The sequence below is a fragment of the Eumetopias jubatus genome, unplaced genomic scaffold (genome assembly GCF_037043125.1).
Source record: "Eumetopias jubatus isolate StellerSeaLion01/CBP00866 unplaced genomic scaffold, mEumJub1_p1.0 scaffold_14, whole genome shotgun sequence".
NCBI classification, from domain to species: domain Eukaryota; kingdom Metazoa; phylum Chordata; class Mammalia; order Carnivora; family Otariidae; genus Eumetopias; species Eumetopias jubatus.
Window position 1 is genome coordinate 11,541,288 of NW_028274820.1, and position 14,575 is coordinate 11,555,862.

Below are 14,575 nucleotides of genomic sequence, written 5' to 3' on the forward strand. Positions count from 1 at the left end.
CTGTGCATTCTCACCTTGACACCACTCAATGGATATTTCTTGCGTGAAGAAATGAAGGAACTCATGGCGGGGGAGGGGCAGAGAGAGAGGGAGAGAGAGGCAGGCTCCACACTCAGCGCAGAGCCCAACACAGGGCTCGATCTCACGACACTGAGATCATGACCTGAGCTGAAATCAAGAGTCAGACGCTTAACCGACTGAGCCACCCAGGCACCCCTGAAGGAGCTCTTTAATGTGTAATTAGAATTCTCATCAGCCCCTTTATTAAAGGAACTTTCGACATGGCGGATGAATAATTCTGATTTGCAGAATGTTACAGTCTTTATGAGTAGTATATTAAATGTCCATATGTTGAGAGCTATAGAGAGATAGAGGGATGGATACAAAATAAAAGGATAAAAAAGCAAATGCCTACCTTTGTGTATGATTCTTGTGCTTATATCTTTAGATAATAATTCAGACTGCTATAAAAATACTGTAGAAAGCAGATATTTATTCACAAAAGCCCCTTGGCATACTCGATTATGTCTCACTTTTCAACCCTGTTGTCCAAGTGTACATCACAAATCTTACTCTTTTATATATCATAACTAAAATGACCGTTCCGAAAAAACCCCATGCACTTGGAAAGGTCGTTGTGAAATATTTGGCCGTCTCAAGAAGTTTTAACTTGTCCATCTCCCTGAAGACTCCCATCTAAGCCTAGATGATTCACATTTATCAAATACAACCTGTGACCTCCACTCTCTGTGGTTAAGGTGGATGTTATAAATACCCAGTTAATGGCAGTATCGTAGAAATACCTTTGCCTCTGCTAATACCTTCCCCCAGAAATTGCACCACTGTCAGAAGAGGGGGCTTTCAGATGACCCTCCTCTTCCTGTAGTCTCCTGCCAAAGGTAAACGGAATGAAGAAATGAGTAGCCCACTCATTTCCAACCCACCAGCTACAGCGTTTTCGCTTTGAGTTTATGGCTAAACCGAAGATGGGCTTGTGTCCTCAGTGGTCTTGGGTCTGGCGTGGCCAGGACAGACACCTCGATGAAAGTGGGAGTCGGGCACCACCAGTGGGACAGGCTGCGTGGCTGGCACCGTGGGCTGTGGCTGGGGTCGGGACAGTGGGCTGTGTCCCGTGTCCTGCAGTGGCCACTGTCTCAGGTCCCAGGCCCCTGGAGGAAGCAGGTGTCCGTTGCCACTTCCCGAGGCAGGAGAAGGACCAGCTTGGCCTCCACAGCAGCTTGGCTCTGGGCTTGTTGATGCCTGTTACAGGCTGGGTGGGACACAGCAAAGAATAGAGTGAAGGTGAATACAGTGCCAGATGACCAGTGCCCTGAAACTCTGATTACTTCTTCTGAAAGTAGTGACAAACTTCTCCCCCAGCAGCCGCAAAAGTGATTAATACTGAGAAAGATAGTTTTTATTGCCTCCCATATGTGGTCAATGGTTTTAGAGAGCACCTCATTTCATCAGTTACTCGTTCATTTCCCCCCCCCCCCGACAATGTTTAGCTGCATATTCAGCTCTGTGCTAGTCACTGTGCTGGGCATGGGGGCTACCAGGATGGATGAGAGGCAGGACCCCCGCCCTCACTGAACTCCTGAAGGGGAAGAGCCTCCAATCAGGTACGACTGAATGAATGGACCAGATGAGGCTGTGGGATGGAGAAGCTTGGGTGCTGAGGGAGTGTCAGGAATCCAGGGGCCAGATGGCAGTAAACAGGAAAGGCAGGCTGGGGCCCAGTTATGCACAGCCCTGGGCCCCTGATCCGGAAAGAGCAGGAAGCCTTTGAAGCTCCCAGGGAGGCTGCATTGGTTTTGGGTGGAGGGAGCTGATGCTCAGGGAGGCCAGTGGGCTGGATCAATGGCACTCTGCTACTTTGGGGGCCGAACCTGGTGCGGCTGACTCTGCACTTCCTCTTTCTGTCCCCAGGCTTCTCTCTTAGGACTCTCCAATGGGAGACCTGGCCAAAAGGATTGGTAGGAAGTGCTCTTCATAACGGAGGAATAATATCGTGATGATGTCTTTAAAAAACTGATGATGCTTTTTCTTTTTTTTTAAGATTGTATTTATTTATTTGAGAGAGAGCACACAAGCGGGGTGAGGGGCAGAGGGAGAAGCAGACTCCTGGCTGAGCAGGGAGCCCGATGCAGGGATTTGATCCTGGGACCCCAGGATCATGACCTGAGCCGAAGGCTGATGCTTAACTGACTGAGCAGCCCAGGCGCCCCTGATTTATGCTTTTTCTAACCATCTCTGCATGGCTGGATAGTTACATGATTTGGGTGCTTCCAGCCTAACCTCATTGGAGAGGGTGTCACTGCTATTCATGTTCCCAGAGGTCTTGTCTGTTTAATGGCAAGTGGCTTTTAAAGCCTTTTAGAACACTTGTCATACAAAGCCAAATGGATTTTTTTGTCCAAAGCAGTTTCCGTGGAGTGTGTATGCCTCGGTGTAAATGTCGGGGTGGTACTTCCTTGTTTTGTGAGTGTGTGGGCCTTATTCGTGTGCTCATTGCTTTGGAGGCTGCTGGGTTTTCCAATAAACTTGCCCTGGGAGCTTTTATGGATGGAAGTGGAAGCTTTCTTTCTCTCCTTTCCAACACACACACCTGCATGCGTGTGTGTCCCTGGGCCTGTGCATAGACGAGTAAGAATAGGTGTTGGCCCATTCGCAGCAAAACTGGAAAGAATTGTTCTTACTTGGAATGGCAGCCGTTGGGCAGTAAATTGTGCAGCTGTAGCCAGAGAGTGGACAACTTCGTTAGTGCCACAGCCCCAACGTAGCCACAAGGTCAGTTTTGATGAGAAAGCCTCCTCCTCCCCTCCCCCACTTCCTTCTCTCTTCTTGAAACCAGTGTCTCACACCGTGGGGCTGTCCTGTTACCAAGCACTGAGTGTCGCTCATGGTTTCATGAGTCAGAGAGCTAGGAGAGATGCAATACTGGAAAGCAACTCTCCCCGTTGGATTCTTCACACAGAAATTGCAGTATGGGGCGCCTGGGTGGCTCAGTTGGTTGGGCAACTGCCTTCGGCTCGGGTCATGATCCTGGAGTCCCGGGGTCAAGTCCTGCATCGGGCTCCCTGCTCAGCGGGGAGTCTGCTTCTCCCTCTGACCCTCTTCCCTCTTGTGCTGTCTCTCATTCTCTCTCTCTCAAATAAATAAATAAAATTGTTAAAAAAAAAAAGAAATTGTAGTATGAAGGTTCTTTTTTTTTAATTATGTTCTGTTAATCACCATACATCATTAGTTTTTGATGCAGTGTTCCATGATTCATTGTTTGTGTATAACACCCAGTGCTCCACGCAGAAGTGCCCTCTTTAATACCCATCACCAGGCTAACCCGTCCCCCATCCCCCTCCCCTCTAGCACCCTCAGTTTGTTTTTCAGAGTCCATCGTCCCTCATGGTTTGTCTCCCCCTCCGATTCCCCCCCTTCATTCTTCCCCTCCTGCTATCTTCTTCTTTTTTTTTTTTTAACATATAATGTATTATTTGTTTCAGAGGTACAGATCTGTGATTCAACAGTCCTGCACAATTCACAGCGCTCACCATAGCACACACCCTCCCCAGTGTCTATCACCCAGCCACCCCATCCCTCCCACCCCCACCACTCCAGCAACCCTCAGTTTGTTTCCTGAGATTAAGAATTCCTCATATCAGTGAGGTCATATGATACATGTCTTTCTCTGATTGACTTATTTCACTCAGCATAACACCCTCCAGTTCCATGCAGTATGAATGTTCTTAATCCCAGTGCCCAGGAGTAGAGTCATACATTGTCAAAATATCGCATTTCTTTTTCTTTCTTCCTTCCTTCCTTTCTTTCTTTCTTTTCTTTCTTTCTTTCTTTCTTTTCTTTTCTTTTTTCTTTTCTTTTCTTTTCTTTTCTTTTTTCTTTTCTTTTCTTTTCTTTTCTCTTCTCTTCTCTTCTCTTCTCTTCTCTTTTCTTTCTTTCTTTCTTTCTTTCTTTCTTTCTTTCTTTCTTTTCTTTCTTTCTTTCTTTCTTTCTTTCTTTCTTTCTTTCTTTCTTTCTTTCTTTCTTTCTTCTTTTTTGAGATTTTATTTATTTATTTGACGAGAGAGACACAGTGAGAGCAGGAACACAAGAAGGGGGAGTGGGAGAGGGAGAAGCAGGCTTCCCACCGAGCAGGGAGCCTGACGTGGGACTCAGTCCCAGGACACTGGGATCATGACCTGAGCCGAAGGCAGTCGCTTAACCAACTGAGCCACCCAGGCGCCCCAACGTGCATTTCTTTTAAGGATGTTTCCAAAATTCACATCTGAACAAAATATAGCGACCTGAGCAATTTAAAAACACGTGTTTGTCGGTAGTTAGCGATGACCTTATATTTAAAACAAGACATTTCCTAAGCAGGCAGAGGCTCCGCGTGTTTGTTACTCTTCACACTGGTAGGAAGTGGCGCGGGTTCTAGAAATGAACCTGGAAACCCGTGAGCCTCTCTGCTGAACCAGGTTGAGGTGAGACGTGTGGGGTACTGTTTGCTTCCCCACAGCCTCCCCCCACTTCTCCCTGTGTAGGGTGTGCGTTTACTCAGAGGAGCTGGGTCCCTGCATGCGGTGGGAGTAGCTGTCCCTTGGTGACCCTAGGGAGAGTCATCATTTTGGTTGGGAGTCCTTAAATAATCAAGCGGAAACCTTTACCTTTAAGTGCACAGTGGCTGTGTGATCCAGCCTCTTGCCATCCTTCTGATACTTCCTCTATTTATTTTCTTTATTTTTCTTGAATCACAGATCTCTTCAATATTGTAATCAGCTCTGTTTACCCTTCCGATGTAAAGGACTGCAGCAGGCCAAATTATGCGGTGTTATATCCCGTTCCGATATTGCATTATCTGGCACACCCCCCACCCTGTTGCCCCCACCATGTGTAGAATGCCTCACTTGTTTTTAAAACACATGTGGGCTTATCTGATAGCCATTTTAATTGCGCTTCATCCATCTGACCTGCATATTAATGACTGAAATACCTTTATGTATGGTAGGGTGGAATAAATGTTTAGTGAGTGATTTTCTGCAGTATGAACTTTTAGTGTCTCCACTCACATGTCATTCTAGGAATTAAATATAAATTTGATGCACGGATTGATCACAAGGTTTCTGTACAAATGTTGGCTCACATTACTTCCTTGGTGTGAGAAAACCATGTTGTGAAAGTGAAAAGCGATTATGAATTTCAAAGTTCCATGTATTGATTGTAATGATATATCGCTTTCTAGTTGCAAAACTTATTTTATGCTCTGGAACTGTAAGTGGGATATATAAAAAGTCCTTGGTTAAAACGTACTGAATTGATGCAGGATTTCATGTGTGCATTTTAGAACATTTATTTCACTTAACATTTTCTTTCTACTTACACTCCAAATTTAGCTAGATTGGGGGTAGTTGCTGAGATTCCCAGATAGGAGACTTCCAGATAGGTGAGTTGTGACGATGCTGTTTACTCCACATTAAGAAACAGGGCCCAATTTGCAAAACTTGGCCATACTTTGCAAAAGAGAATTGACAAAACTTTACCTCTGATTTTTGATAAAGGATAAATACATCAAAACTTTTTCAAAGATTCAGACTTTGGGAGCCTTCATTTTAAATCTTTGAAAATAGGATAACCGGTTCCCACTCAGACAACAGTTTGTTGATCACTGTTACCTCAGCTCAAAGCTGAGCAGAAAGGGGGAACTGACCATGAGTAGTTTTTTTTTTTTTTTTTTTTAATGTCGATGTGCTCAAAGTTCTATTGCTGAGTCACCAAACACAGAGGAATGCTCCTTTAAGGTATTTTATAAAGCAAAAAATTCTATAACTGTAAATCTGTTCTAATGGATAGAAATTATATTCGGTGGTTGAGGATACTGTCCATATTGTAGTCAAGGACCTAAAATCCACATCTTATTCCTTTTCTGCCCTTGAGAAAATTAAAGGGCAAATTAATATGAAATCAATTTATTCTGGCTTAATAACTCTTGTCCTAGAAAAGTATTTCTTGGAGTGTTTTGCAAGGATCACTAGTTTCTAGAAGCTCTTCCAAATACTGTTGCAAACTGTGTCTAGGCTGGGTCGCTTAGAATGTACATCCCATGGTGTCAGCTCAGTGGGTTCTGGGGACTGTTGGACCCATATTCCTCAGACTTCTGGACTTGAGCACTTCTTTTTCCTCTCCTTCATAAGACTTACTTTTGGATTGTTGTCTCAGGAGGCCTACGACCTTGTTAGCGCATTGCTTGGGAAGATGGGGGCCATGTGACACTTTTTCTCCTAGTCTCATCGACTAAATATAGATAAATAATTCATAAATGTTTGTGTGTTTTAAGTTACTCCATCATTCCCACAGTCATTTGGAAAAGTGAAAGCTGGAAAAAATTTTTTCAAAATTATATTTAATATGTTAGATATTGAGTGAAGAGAATCCAGAAATCAGATAACAAAATTAAGCTTTCTGCACAGGATCCACAGGAAAGAATAGGGTGAGCAGAAATGTAAAAAGGCTTTGAGGTAATAAAGCTCAGGTAGACCAAGTTTTAAATTAGACCGTGCCCTGCTTCAGAGGACACAGAAGAGATTTATAAAAATTCTCAACAATATCAATACTTTAATTTCTAGGAAATTAGAGAATGAATACAAGAACTATTTAGGAAGCTTTTTTTTCAGGGTTTCTAAAGGTTAGGATTTATCTTTTCTTTTTAATTCTGACCTCTGCAATTGGCAAAGACTATCCTCAGCCGCTAAAGTTCTGTAGAAAGACATCAATCTAGACACTAGCTTTGTTTAGACTGTTTTATAGATAAATTGTCCAATTGTAGTTTTCAGAGGAAAACATGTTTTTCTTTAAATTGACTGTTGGTGTGATAGGCCCCAAAGGAAGTCCAGGTCTTAATCCCAGGAAAGCATGAGCCCCTTACCTTACACGGCAAAAGGAATCTTGTACCTGGGATTATGTTAAGGAGTTTGAGATGAGGAGATTACTTGTGATTATTCGGGTGGCCCTGATGTAATTAAAAGCATCCTTTTAAGAGGAAGGTGGGGGACCAGAGTCAGAGTCAGAGAAGAAGGTTGCAGTGATACGAAGCCACAAGCAGAGGATGCGGGCAGCCTCTCGAAGCTGCAAGAGACTCCAGAAGAACGCAGTACTATTTCATGAGCCAGGGAGATAGTAAGTGTGTGTCGTTTCTAGCCACTAAGTTTGTGGTAATTTGTTGCAGCAGTAAGTGGGCACCAATACACTGAAGAAGAGATTCGGTCGCTCACGGACTCAATATTGAGGGCCTGCTGGGTGCTGGGCAGTGTCCCCGGCGCCAGAGGGTCAGCTCGTGGGGACCTCATGGTCGAGACAGAGACAGGGCGTGACTTCAGAGAGCGCGGGTGTGGCTTGGGAACAGAAGTGTCCAACAGTAGAAAGTGAGAGGACCCATCGTGCAGGGGGGCTCCTTTTGCTGGGGCCATGGTCTTAGAAGGCCTTGCTGTCCAAGGAGGTGACATTTAGCTAAGAGCCAGCCAATAGAAAGGATGTGACTGTGCTGAGCTCGGGAAGGACACGGCAGCACCAGTGGGCCGGGGGCTCTCCTGCTTCCCACCCCCCCCTTCCCGAGGTGGAGCTTCTCAGGGCCACTTCGAATCAGAGCAGGAGTGGTGCCTCACCCCTGACTCCCCACCCATGGGAATTCCCCATCCGTTCTTTCCACATGTTCTTTCTGTTGTTGCCGACATCCCCACGCGGTGGCGGGACATTGCCCATCCTCCGCTTCTTCCTTACAAACTCTGTCTCCACCTCCATGTGGGGTCTTCTGAGAGCAGGAGCCTTGGCTCCCGATCCTTGCTGATGCCGTGACAGAGCCAAGAACGACGTGTGTCATCGAGTCCTGCGGAGGCTCTGTGATCTGGGTGAGCCTCCAGCTTCCCGCAGCACCGGCTCTGCAGGTGGGGACCAGGCCTGCCACTGCCCGCCCCTTACATGTGGAGGACAGAGCCGGCTCCTTATGAATAAGCGGTGAGGTTGAACATGCTCAGCCGTTCTGCCTGTTCTCATCATATCCCCTAGAAGCGAAGAGTTGACATGGATTTTGGAGAATGCTTATTCCTGGCACCTGCTTTTATCAGCAAGAAAGCAGCCCCGAAAGGGGATGGGACGTTCCCCAAATGTGTCGAAAGCTGTCCCTGCCCTTCCCGATGTCAGCTGAGGTCAGACCGAGTGTAGCTGAGGATGGAGCCCGCAGCAGGAAGCTGGGCCTCGCTTTCCTTCTCTCTTGACGTCTTTTGAAAAGTAAAAATGGATCCATCCTGCCTGATCTGTAAATTGCTTATATACACAACTGAGGGCGTGTTCTGCCTTCTGAAATGTTTTCTCTAGTGGCCTCAATTCTTAGTCAGGTCCTGACTTTCTGAGCCCCCAGATGTTGTGCCTTCCGGAATTAAAAGTGTCCGCTCCCACGCCTGCCCGATCGTGTGCGCTCAGGAAACTACAGGAAGGTGTCTGGAGGCTCCTGCAAACTCTGTGTCACATTGTAAATACACGTGTAGTGGGGTCTTTGGGTTTTTGCTTTTTTAATGAGTAGAATAAGGTAGTTACATTCAGTAATACCCATTCACCAAAAGGGAAGGGGTGGGGGTGTTAAATCATTGTGTTTTTTGATGAATGGCTTGTACGCTGAAAAATAAATTGGACAAACTGGCATAGAGCTCAGTGAACATGAAATCAGCTATTAGAAGAAAGCTTGTGAACAAATTCTGGGGCAGATATGCATCTTTTGATTAATGCCCTATCAATCATCCACACGGCTACCTTAGTGGAGTCTTGCTGTAATCATTCACGGTTGCTTTCGGAAACACGGGCAGAAACTATAGCATGGCAGAAACAGAATATTATTACAGATTTTTCCCTAACTTGCCATGAACAATGACTGTTTTCACCATGTTTCTGCTTGCCTTTATTACAGAACTACAATGCAGAATGAAAGGAGAGTTCCTCCAAGCTGGATGAAATTCTCTGAGGGTATTCTTTAATGATATTCAGTCTTAAATGGGCAAGCTATTGTAATGCAAGGTTCTCTGTAGGAATAATAGTAATGTAATCCCATTGAAGCCGCCTTTCATGGATTGTAGTCAAATAGGCAAAATGTGGAGTCACATTAATGAACAGAGTATATCTTCAGAATTATTACTTAAAGTTGTTGAAGTGGTTTGAATTTTGTTATTGTAATTATTATATTCTCAGTTAATGCGCTTACCAGCAATAGTAATTAACCCACCAGATTGGAAATTTGCATGAATTCTACCTTTGACATTACAAGAAACCCTGATTCTTTCTGGGTATTACACAGCAGGATGGAGGAAATATATATATATATTTTTTTTTCACTGATTATTTTTAAGAAGGAAATGTTCATGAATGCAGTTATAGTTTTTCATGCATTTTTAAGCCATTGGCAAATTCCTCAAGAACACTTCATTCTTTTAAGAGGATTTGATTCCTAAACTGTGCCGACACAAAGAACAATTTGACACCATCTACTCGTCGAGAAATCTTTAGGTAATTGTGCGGCTTCCTTGAAACTCGCTGTAGGCTGGACGGTGCTGTGGCATAATGAAGCGGTGCCAGGCATTAGCATGTATAATGGGCTTTCATAGACATTTAATGCTATTTAGCTGGGAGAGGGAGCCATGCTCTCCCATTGGAATATTCCTCCACCGAAGCCCATTGATCACCGATTTCAGCCAGGAGAGGTTAATCCATCAGCTTCTGTAACCAGACGGCACTGATGGAAATTCTTTAGGTGGCATTCTGGATGAACCAAGCTTTCCATCTTTACAAACAAATGAGTGATATGACAAGCATGGTGTTCAAAACACATTTAACCAATTGATTTTCCTTCCTCTTGTAATAAGATCTGGAGACATATGAAAGCACGCAGCGTGAGCCAAGATTAAAGGAATTGCTCCATGCACGGAAACATACGGCCCTGAGAGCCAATAAAAGTACTATAAAGCATGTAGTCACCCATTCTCTTTTTTATATAAAGTTTGTTATTGCTATAAATAGCTGTTATTGAGCCGACGCCTTTTGTTTCCGTCACGCTGAGCCTTATTTCAGGGCTGTGTGTCTGGGTGCAGGCACACGCGTGTCTTGCCTCAGTGGCCGCGTTACTCTTGGAAGTGTTCAAGATGCTTATCAGCAGCCGTTTTTACCTTCTGATTTCAACAGGGAGACCTGCTCTCATTTGGGATGGTAGCACCAGGTATAATGATGCAAACTTGGTGCGCTCGCAGTAATCTCTGTGTCCTGTGTAAATGAGAGCCTTCTATTCTTTCTTCCTCACCTGCAGCCCTGCCTTGAGCTTCACCTACCCTTCTGCACCCGTGTCCCTCCATATGCATCAACAGATCTTGAGCCGACAACAGAGCTTAGGCTCGGCCTTTGGACACAGCCCTCCGCTCATCCACCCTGCTCCAACGTTTCCAACACAGAGGCCTATTCCTGGGATCCCTACGGTTCTGAACCCCGTCCAGGTCAGCTCGGGCCCTTCGGAGTCCTCCCAGGTGAGAGACACAGCTTGATGGTCCGTCCTGTAATCGTAGAGGAGAGCCATGCCCAGCCCAGGAGCTCCAAGCGGGCCCACAACCTTGGCATTCTCGTGGCTTCCATGCCGCTGTCTTCCTAACCCAGGGCCAGAGTCTTCAGGTTTGATGAGTGGGCATGTGTGTGTTCTTCATTCAGCAGTGGCTTCCTCCCCCAGAGTCGTTTCTTCCTCGGTGGGACAGCGGGCTGCTTGATGAGGGTCTGTAACCCTCCTCAGGGCAGTACGCTGCGTGAAGGGGTCACTCTCGTTTGGTGACTCTCCACTGGCACTCCGAATCCTGTGATAACTTCACGGGACAGACCACGCCGTGCCCTCTGCTCTTAACCTTCTCACTGATCCCGCTCAGAGAAGAGTCTGAATCCTCTAAATAAAGAACGTTGCAAATTGTTTCTTTTAGTTTCCTACCCACCTCACAACTCTGTTCTAAATACACTGTTGGAGCTCATGAAAGCCCAGGCCCCTGGCTCTATTCTTCTAGCTTTTAAAAGCCACCAGGAGTTTATGTATGTATGTATGTATGTATTTTATTTATTTATTTATTTATTTTCTAAAGATTTTTTAATTTATTTGACAACGAGAGAGGGAACACAAGCAGGGGGAGTGGGAGAGGGAGAAGCAGGCTTCCCGCTGAGCAGGGAACCCGACTTGGGGCTTGATCCCAGGACCCTGGGATCATGACCTGAGCTGAAGGCAGATGCTTAACCAACTGAGCCACCCAGGCACCCCTAGAAGCCACAGGGAATTTCCGCTCCTGAGTGGAACCAAGGAGCTGCCTCATGGTTGTGTTTTCTGGCCTCAGACACATTTTCTGAGGTCTGCTGTCATGGGATTGGGGCGTTACCAGAGTCCTTGTTCTAATGCCACATTGGCCTGCTCGTCTACAGTTGTGTGTTTTAGCTCTGGTCCCGCTCCTTGGAAACCTAATCTTTGTCTCTGTCTCTGTCCCCGTCAATGTGACCACCAGAACAAGCCGACGAGTGAGTCCGCGGTAAGTAGCACGGGTGACCTGATGCATAACAAGCGGTCCAAGATCAAGCCCGACGAAGACCTGCCCAGCCCAGGGCCACGGGGTCAGCAGGTGAGGCACTAGGGCTCTGCCACCGGCCTGTGGCTCCCTCCAAGCTGAGCTCTCTCACAGAATTTACGTACCCACTGTGTTCTTGGCCTTGGCCTTGGCCATCCCCGCAAATTTGGCAGGAAGCCAGTGATGGAGTCTGACTCCGTCTGATTCTCTAACTCAGAAACGCTGCAGGAAGCTGTTGGGGGGCGGGGGGAGATAAACTGTAGTTCGTGGTGTAAGCGGTTGGATTAATTTGTTCCTGATCACTGATAGGGACCAAGCTTCAGTCCTGAGCCCTGGTCTCGGGCCCCGAAGTATGAACTCCTGGCCCTGAGCCACAGCTAGGCAGAGTTGATGATATTCCTTACACTGCTCATGTTCTTACTTGTTCCCATTTTGCCTTTTCCCACTTGCCAGGAGGGCTTGGAGAATGGAGGGATGGATCAAGGCACATCTTACCTAACTTAAGGCCAATTAGATTCTGGTCCTTTCTTTACCCAGGGTCTTGAAAGGACAAATTTTGAAGGTCCAATCTGGTCTCTTCTTTAAGGCATTTAGACCCTCTGAGTTTCCGTTTTAAAATGTGTTTATTATGCCTACAATACCGTCTCCTAGGGTCCCTGTGCTTGACACAGGAAGGAGGTCAGTGAATATTAATTCCTGGAATTAGGGGTTGGACAGGAGTCTGGATGTCCACAGAATCTGGACCTTTCTACATCCGGGCTGTTCCAGCCCCCAGCTCAGACTACCTCCAACCCAAATTTCCTTTCGGGTGAGCACTTTGAGGATGGAATGAATGGGTGTCATAGGTTCTGAAATCCATCCTTCTCCTTGAATTTTCCTGGCCAACAGCCTTGCTGGTTACACCTAAATGCTCGTATGCAGTTTTTGTCATCCTGCCCCAGATGAGATCCCAAATCTGTGCACCTAGTCATCTCCCAGAATTCTGGAAATTGTTTGCATTTTCACTGCTGTGAAGCTGCCTCGTACAGTAGAAAAGACTCAGCTGCTAAGATTTAGATGCTGTGGTTCTTGGGCAGCAAGCCGTATCCTCGGAGCTCAGAGGTTGAACCAGGAAGACATGATCCCTCTAAAACCCAGAAAGTGCCTGTCACAGCCTCTAATGGCAGGGGAAGGCAGAATTAGAATTACTGGTAAACCATTGCCCTGATTCCAAAATGTGAGAATCAACAAATTAATACACGAAAAAGAATCTAACCGAAAGAGAAAGGCCAGTCTTTTGGCTAAAGACTGCATGACCTAATTTAATTGCTTCTCTTATGGGATGACATTTTAATTTCTTTTTCTCTCTCGTATTCAGGGGCAAAGTTTGGCCTCAATTTCTTATCATCATTACGGTTGGGACTGTTGTTTTTAATCCCACATTAACAATCTCTGAAGATATATTTGGTAAATCGGAAAACACGCACACAAATGATTCCATACATTTGACTTCTTCTGTCCATAAAATCCAGCTGCTAGACCTGGGCTCTATTTTATTTTCCCTGAAAAATTGCCTCAGGATGAAGACCCATGTGATCAGTTTTTTTTTTTTTTTTAATCTTTTATCTGTCCTTCCATTGTGTCTGATCTTTTCTTCCCCCCTCTCCCCCCCCCCCCGCCCCCACCAGGAACAGCCGGAAGGAACAACCCTGGTGAAGGAGGAAGGGGACAAAGACGAAAGCAAACAGGAGCCTGAAGTCATCTATGAGACCAACTGCCACTGGGAAGGCTGTACACGGGAGTTTGACACTCAGGAACAGCTGGTGCACGTAAGTCGGGAGGACCCGGGAAGTGGGCTTTACGACTACGTGACCTTTCCTGTGGTGTCGGCTTCCCTGACCCCGCGCTGAGTCAGGTTTCTTAGCTAGCAGCGCTGCAAACTGGAGAGGGCTTTATGATTTTCTGAGAATAAAGAGAACTTGAGCCATGGTGCTTGACCTGTTCAGTCAGCTAAAGCTTAGTGTAAAATTCAATAAAGTCTTCAATAGAGAGCGTAATGACTCTGATCCTGTAAGCCAGAAAACACTATTTTGAGTTTGCGTCTTTGATGGTTATTGAGTAATAATAAGCTGGACATGAATTATTATTAACCTTTTAACCAAGTTTGATTCTCCTCTCCTAGACCCAGCCACGGTAGGGAAAAAAAAAAAAAATTGTAGAGGTGGGGAATTCCTTTTCCTCTGTTCTGCCTTCTTCTTCCAAACCCTCAAGGCCAAGGAACCTCCCAGGATTTTATGCAGCAATTAGTACTCTGCGTGAGATAGGTAGATGCTTGGGGAAGCCATTAACACAGTTTCTTGACTGAAGGCCAACCCTTGCAGGGCGGGTAGTTCCATGGAAAAAGTGATGTGTATTTTTAAATGTGTCCAGTGGCGTGGATTTTTGAAACCTGCAGCATGGTGAGACTGAGATCCACACTTCGTCTTACTATACCAGGTCCAGAAGTGTTGTCCCCGTGGGTTTTATTTCTAATAACACAGTGTGCTCCCCACACCCATGTGCATGTACCTGATGAGGCGTTTTTCCTTTGCCAGTGCTTCATTTGATTTGGTGCTTTCTTTCACGCCAGAGGAGTCTCCTTAGCTGATGGGACCGGGAGCAACTGAGATGGAAGGGTCTCTCTCTCTCGATCATCGAGACTAGACAGCCATAGGCTCATACCCTCCTGTGCACAAGCACAGGGTCTCATCGAGGCATTACGGATGGTCTTGCTATGTGTGGCCAGTTCACCCGCTTGTCCTGTGACAGAAGATCTGACAGAGAAGCAGGGCCCCACCCACCCCACACGCACACACCGCACATACTTGCCCCGTTGTCTCTTCTTTTCTAGTAACTTTTAATTTTAGATGACCCATATTTCTTGATAACCCTTCTCCATTTAAACGCTAAAATTATACAATTCTTGACACATCCCACATTTTTCA

General features: G+C 45.9%; 1 protein-coding gene across 2 annotated transcripts in view; it reads left to right on the forward strand.

Moving 5' to 3' along the window:
* Positions 1–14,575, forward strand: part of GLI3 (GLI family zinc finger 3) — a 249,753-nt gene that overhangs the window by 175,127 nt on the left and 60,051 nt on the right. For both annotated transcript variants that reach the window (XM_088018202.1, XM_028108964.2), the window contains 3 exons: positions 10,334–10,547; positions 11,553–11,666; positions 13,280–13,420. In XM_088018202.1, the coding sequence (XP_087874328.1) occupies positions 10,334–10,547; positions 11,553–11,666; positions 13,280–13,420 (469 nt within the window). The remainder of the gene's footprint in view (positions 1–10,333; positions 10,548–11,552; positions 11,667–13,279; positions 13,421–14,575) is intronic.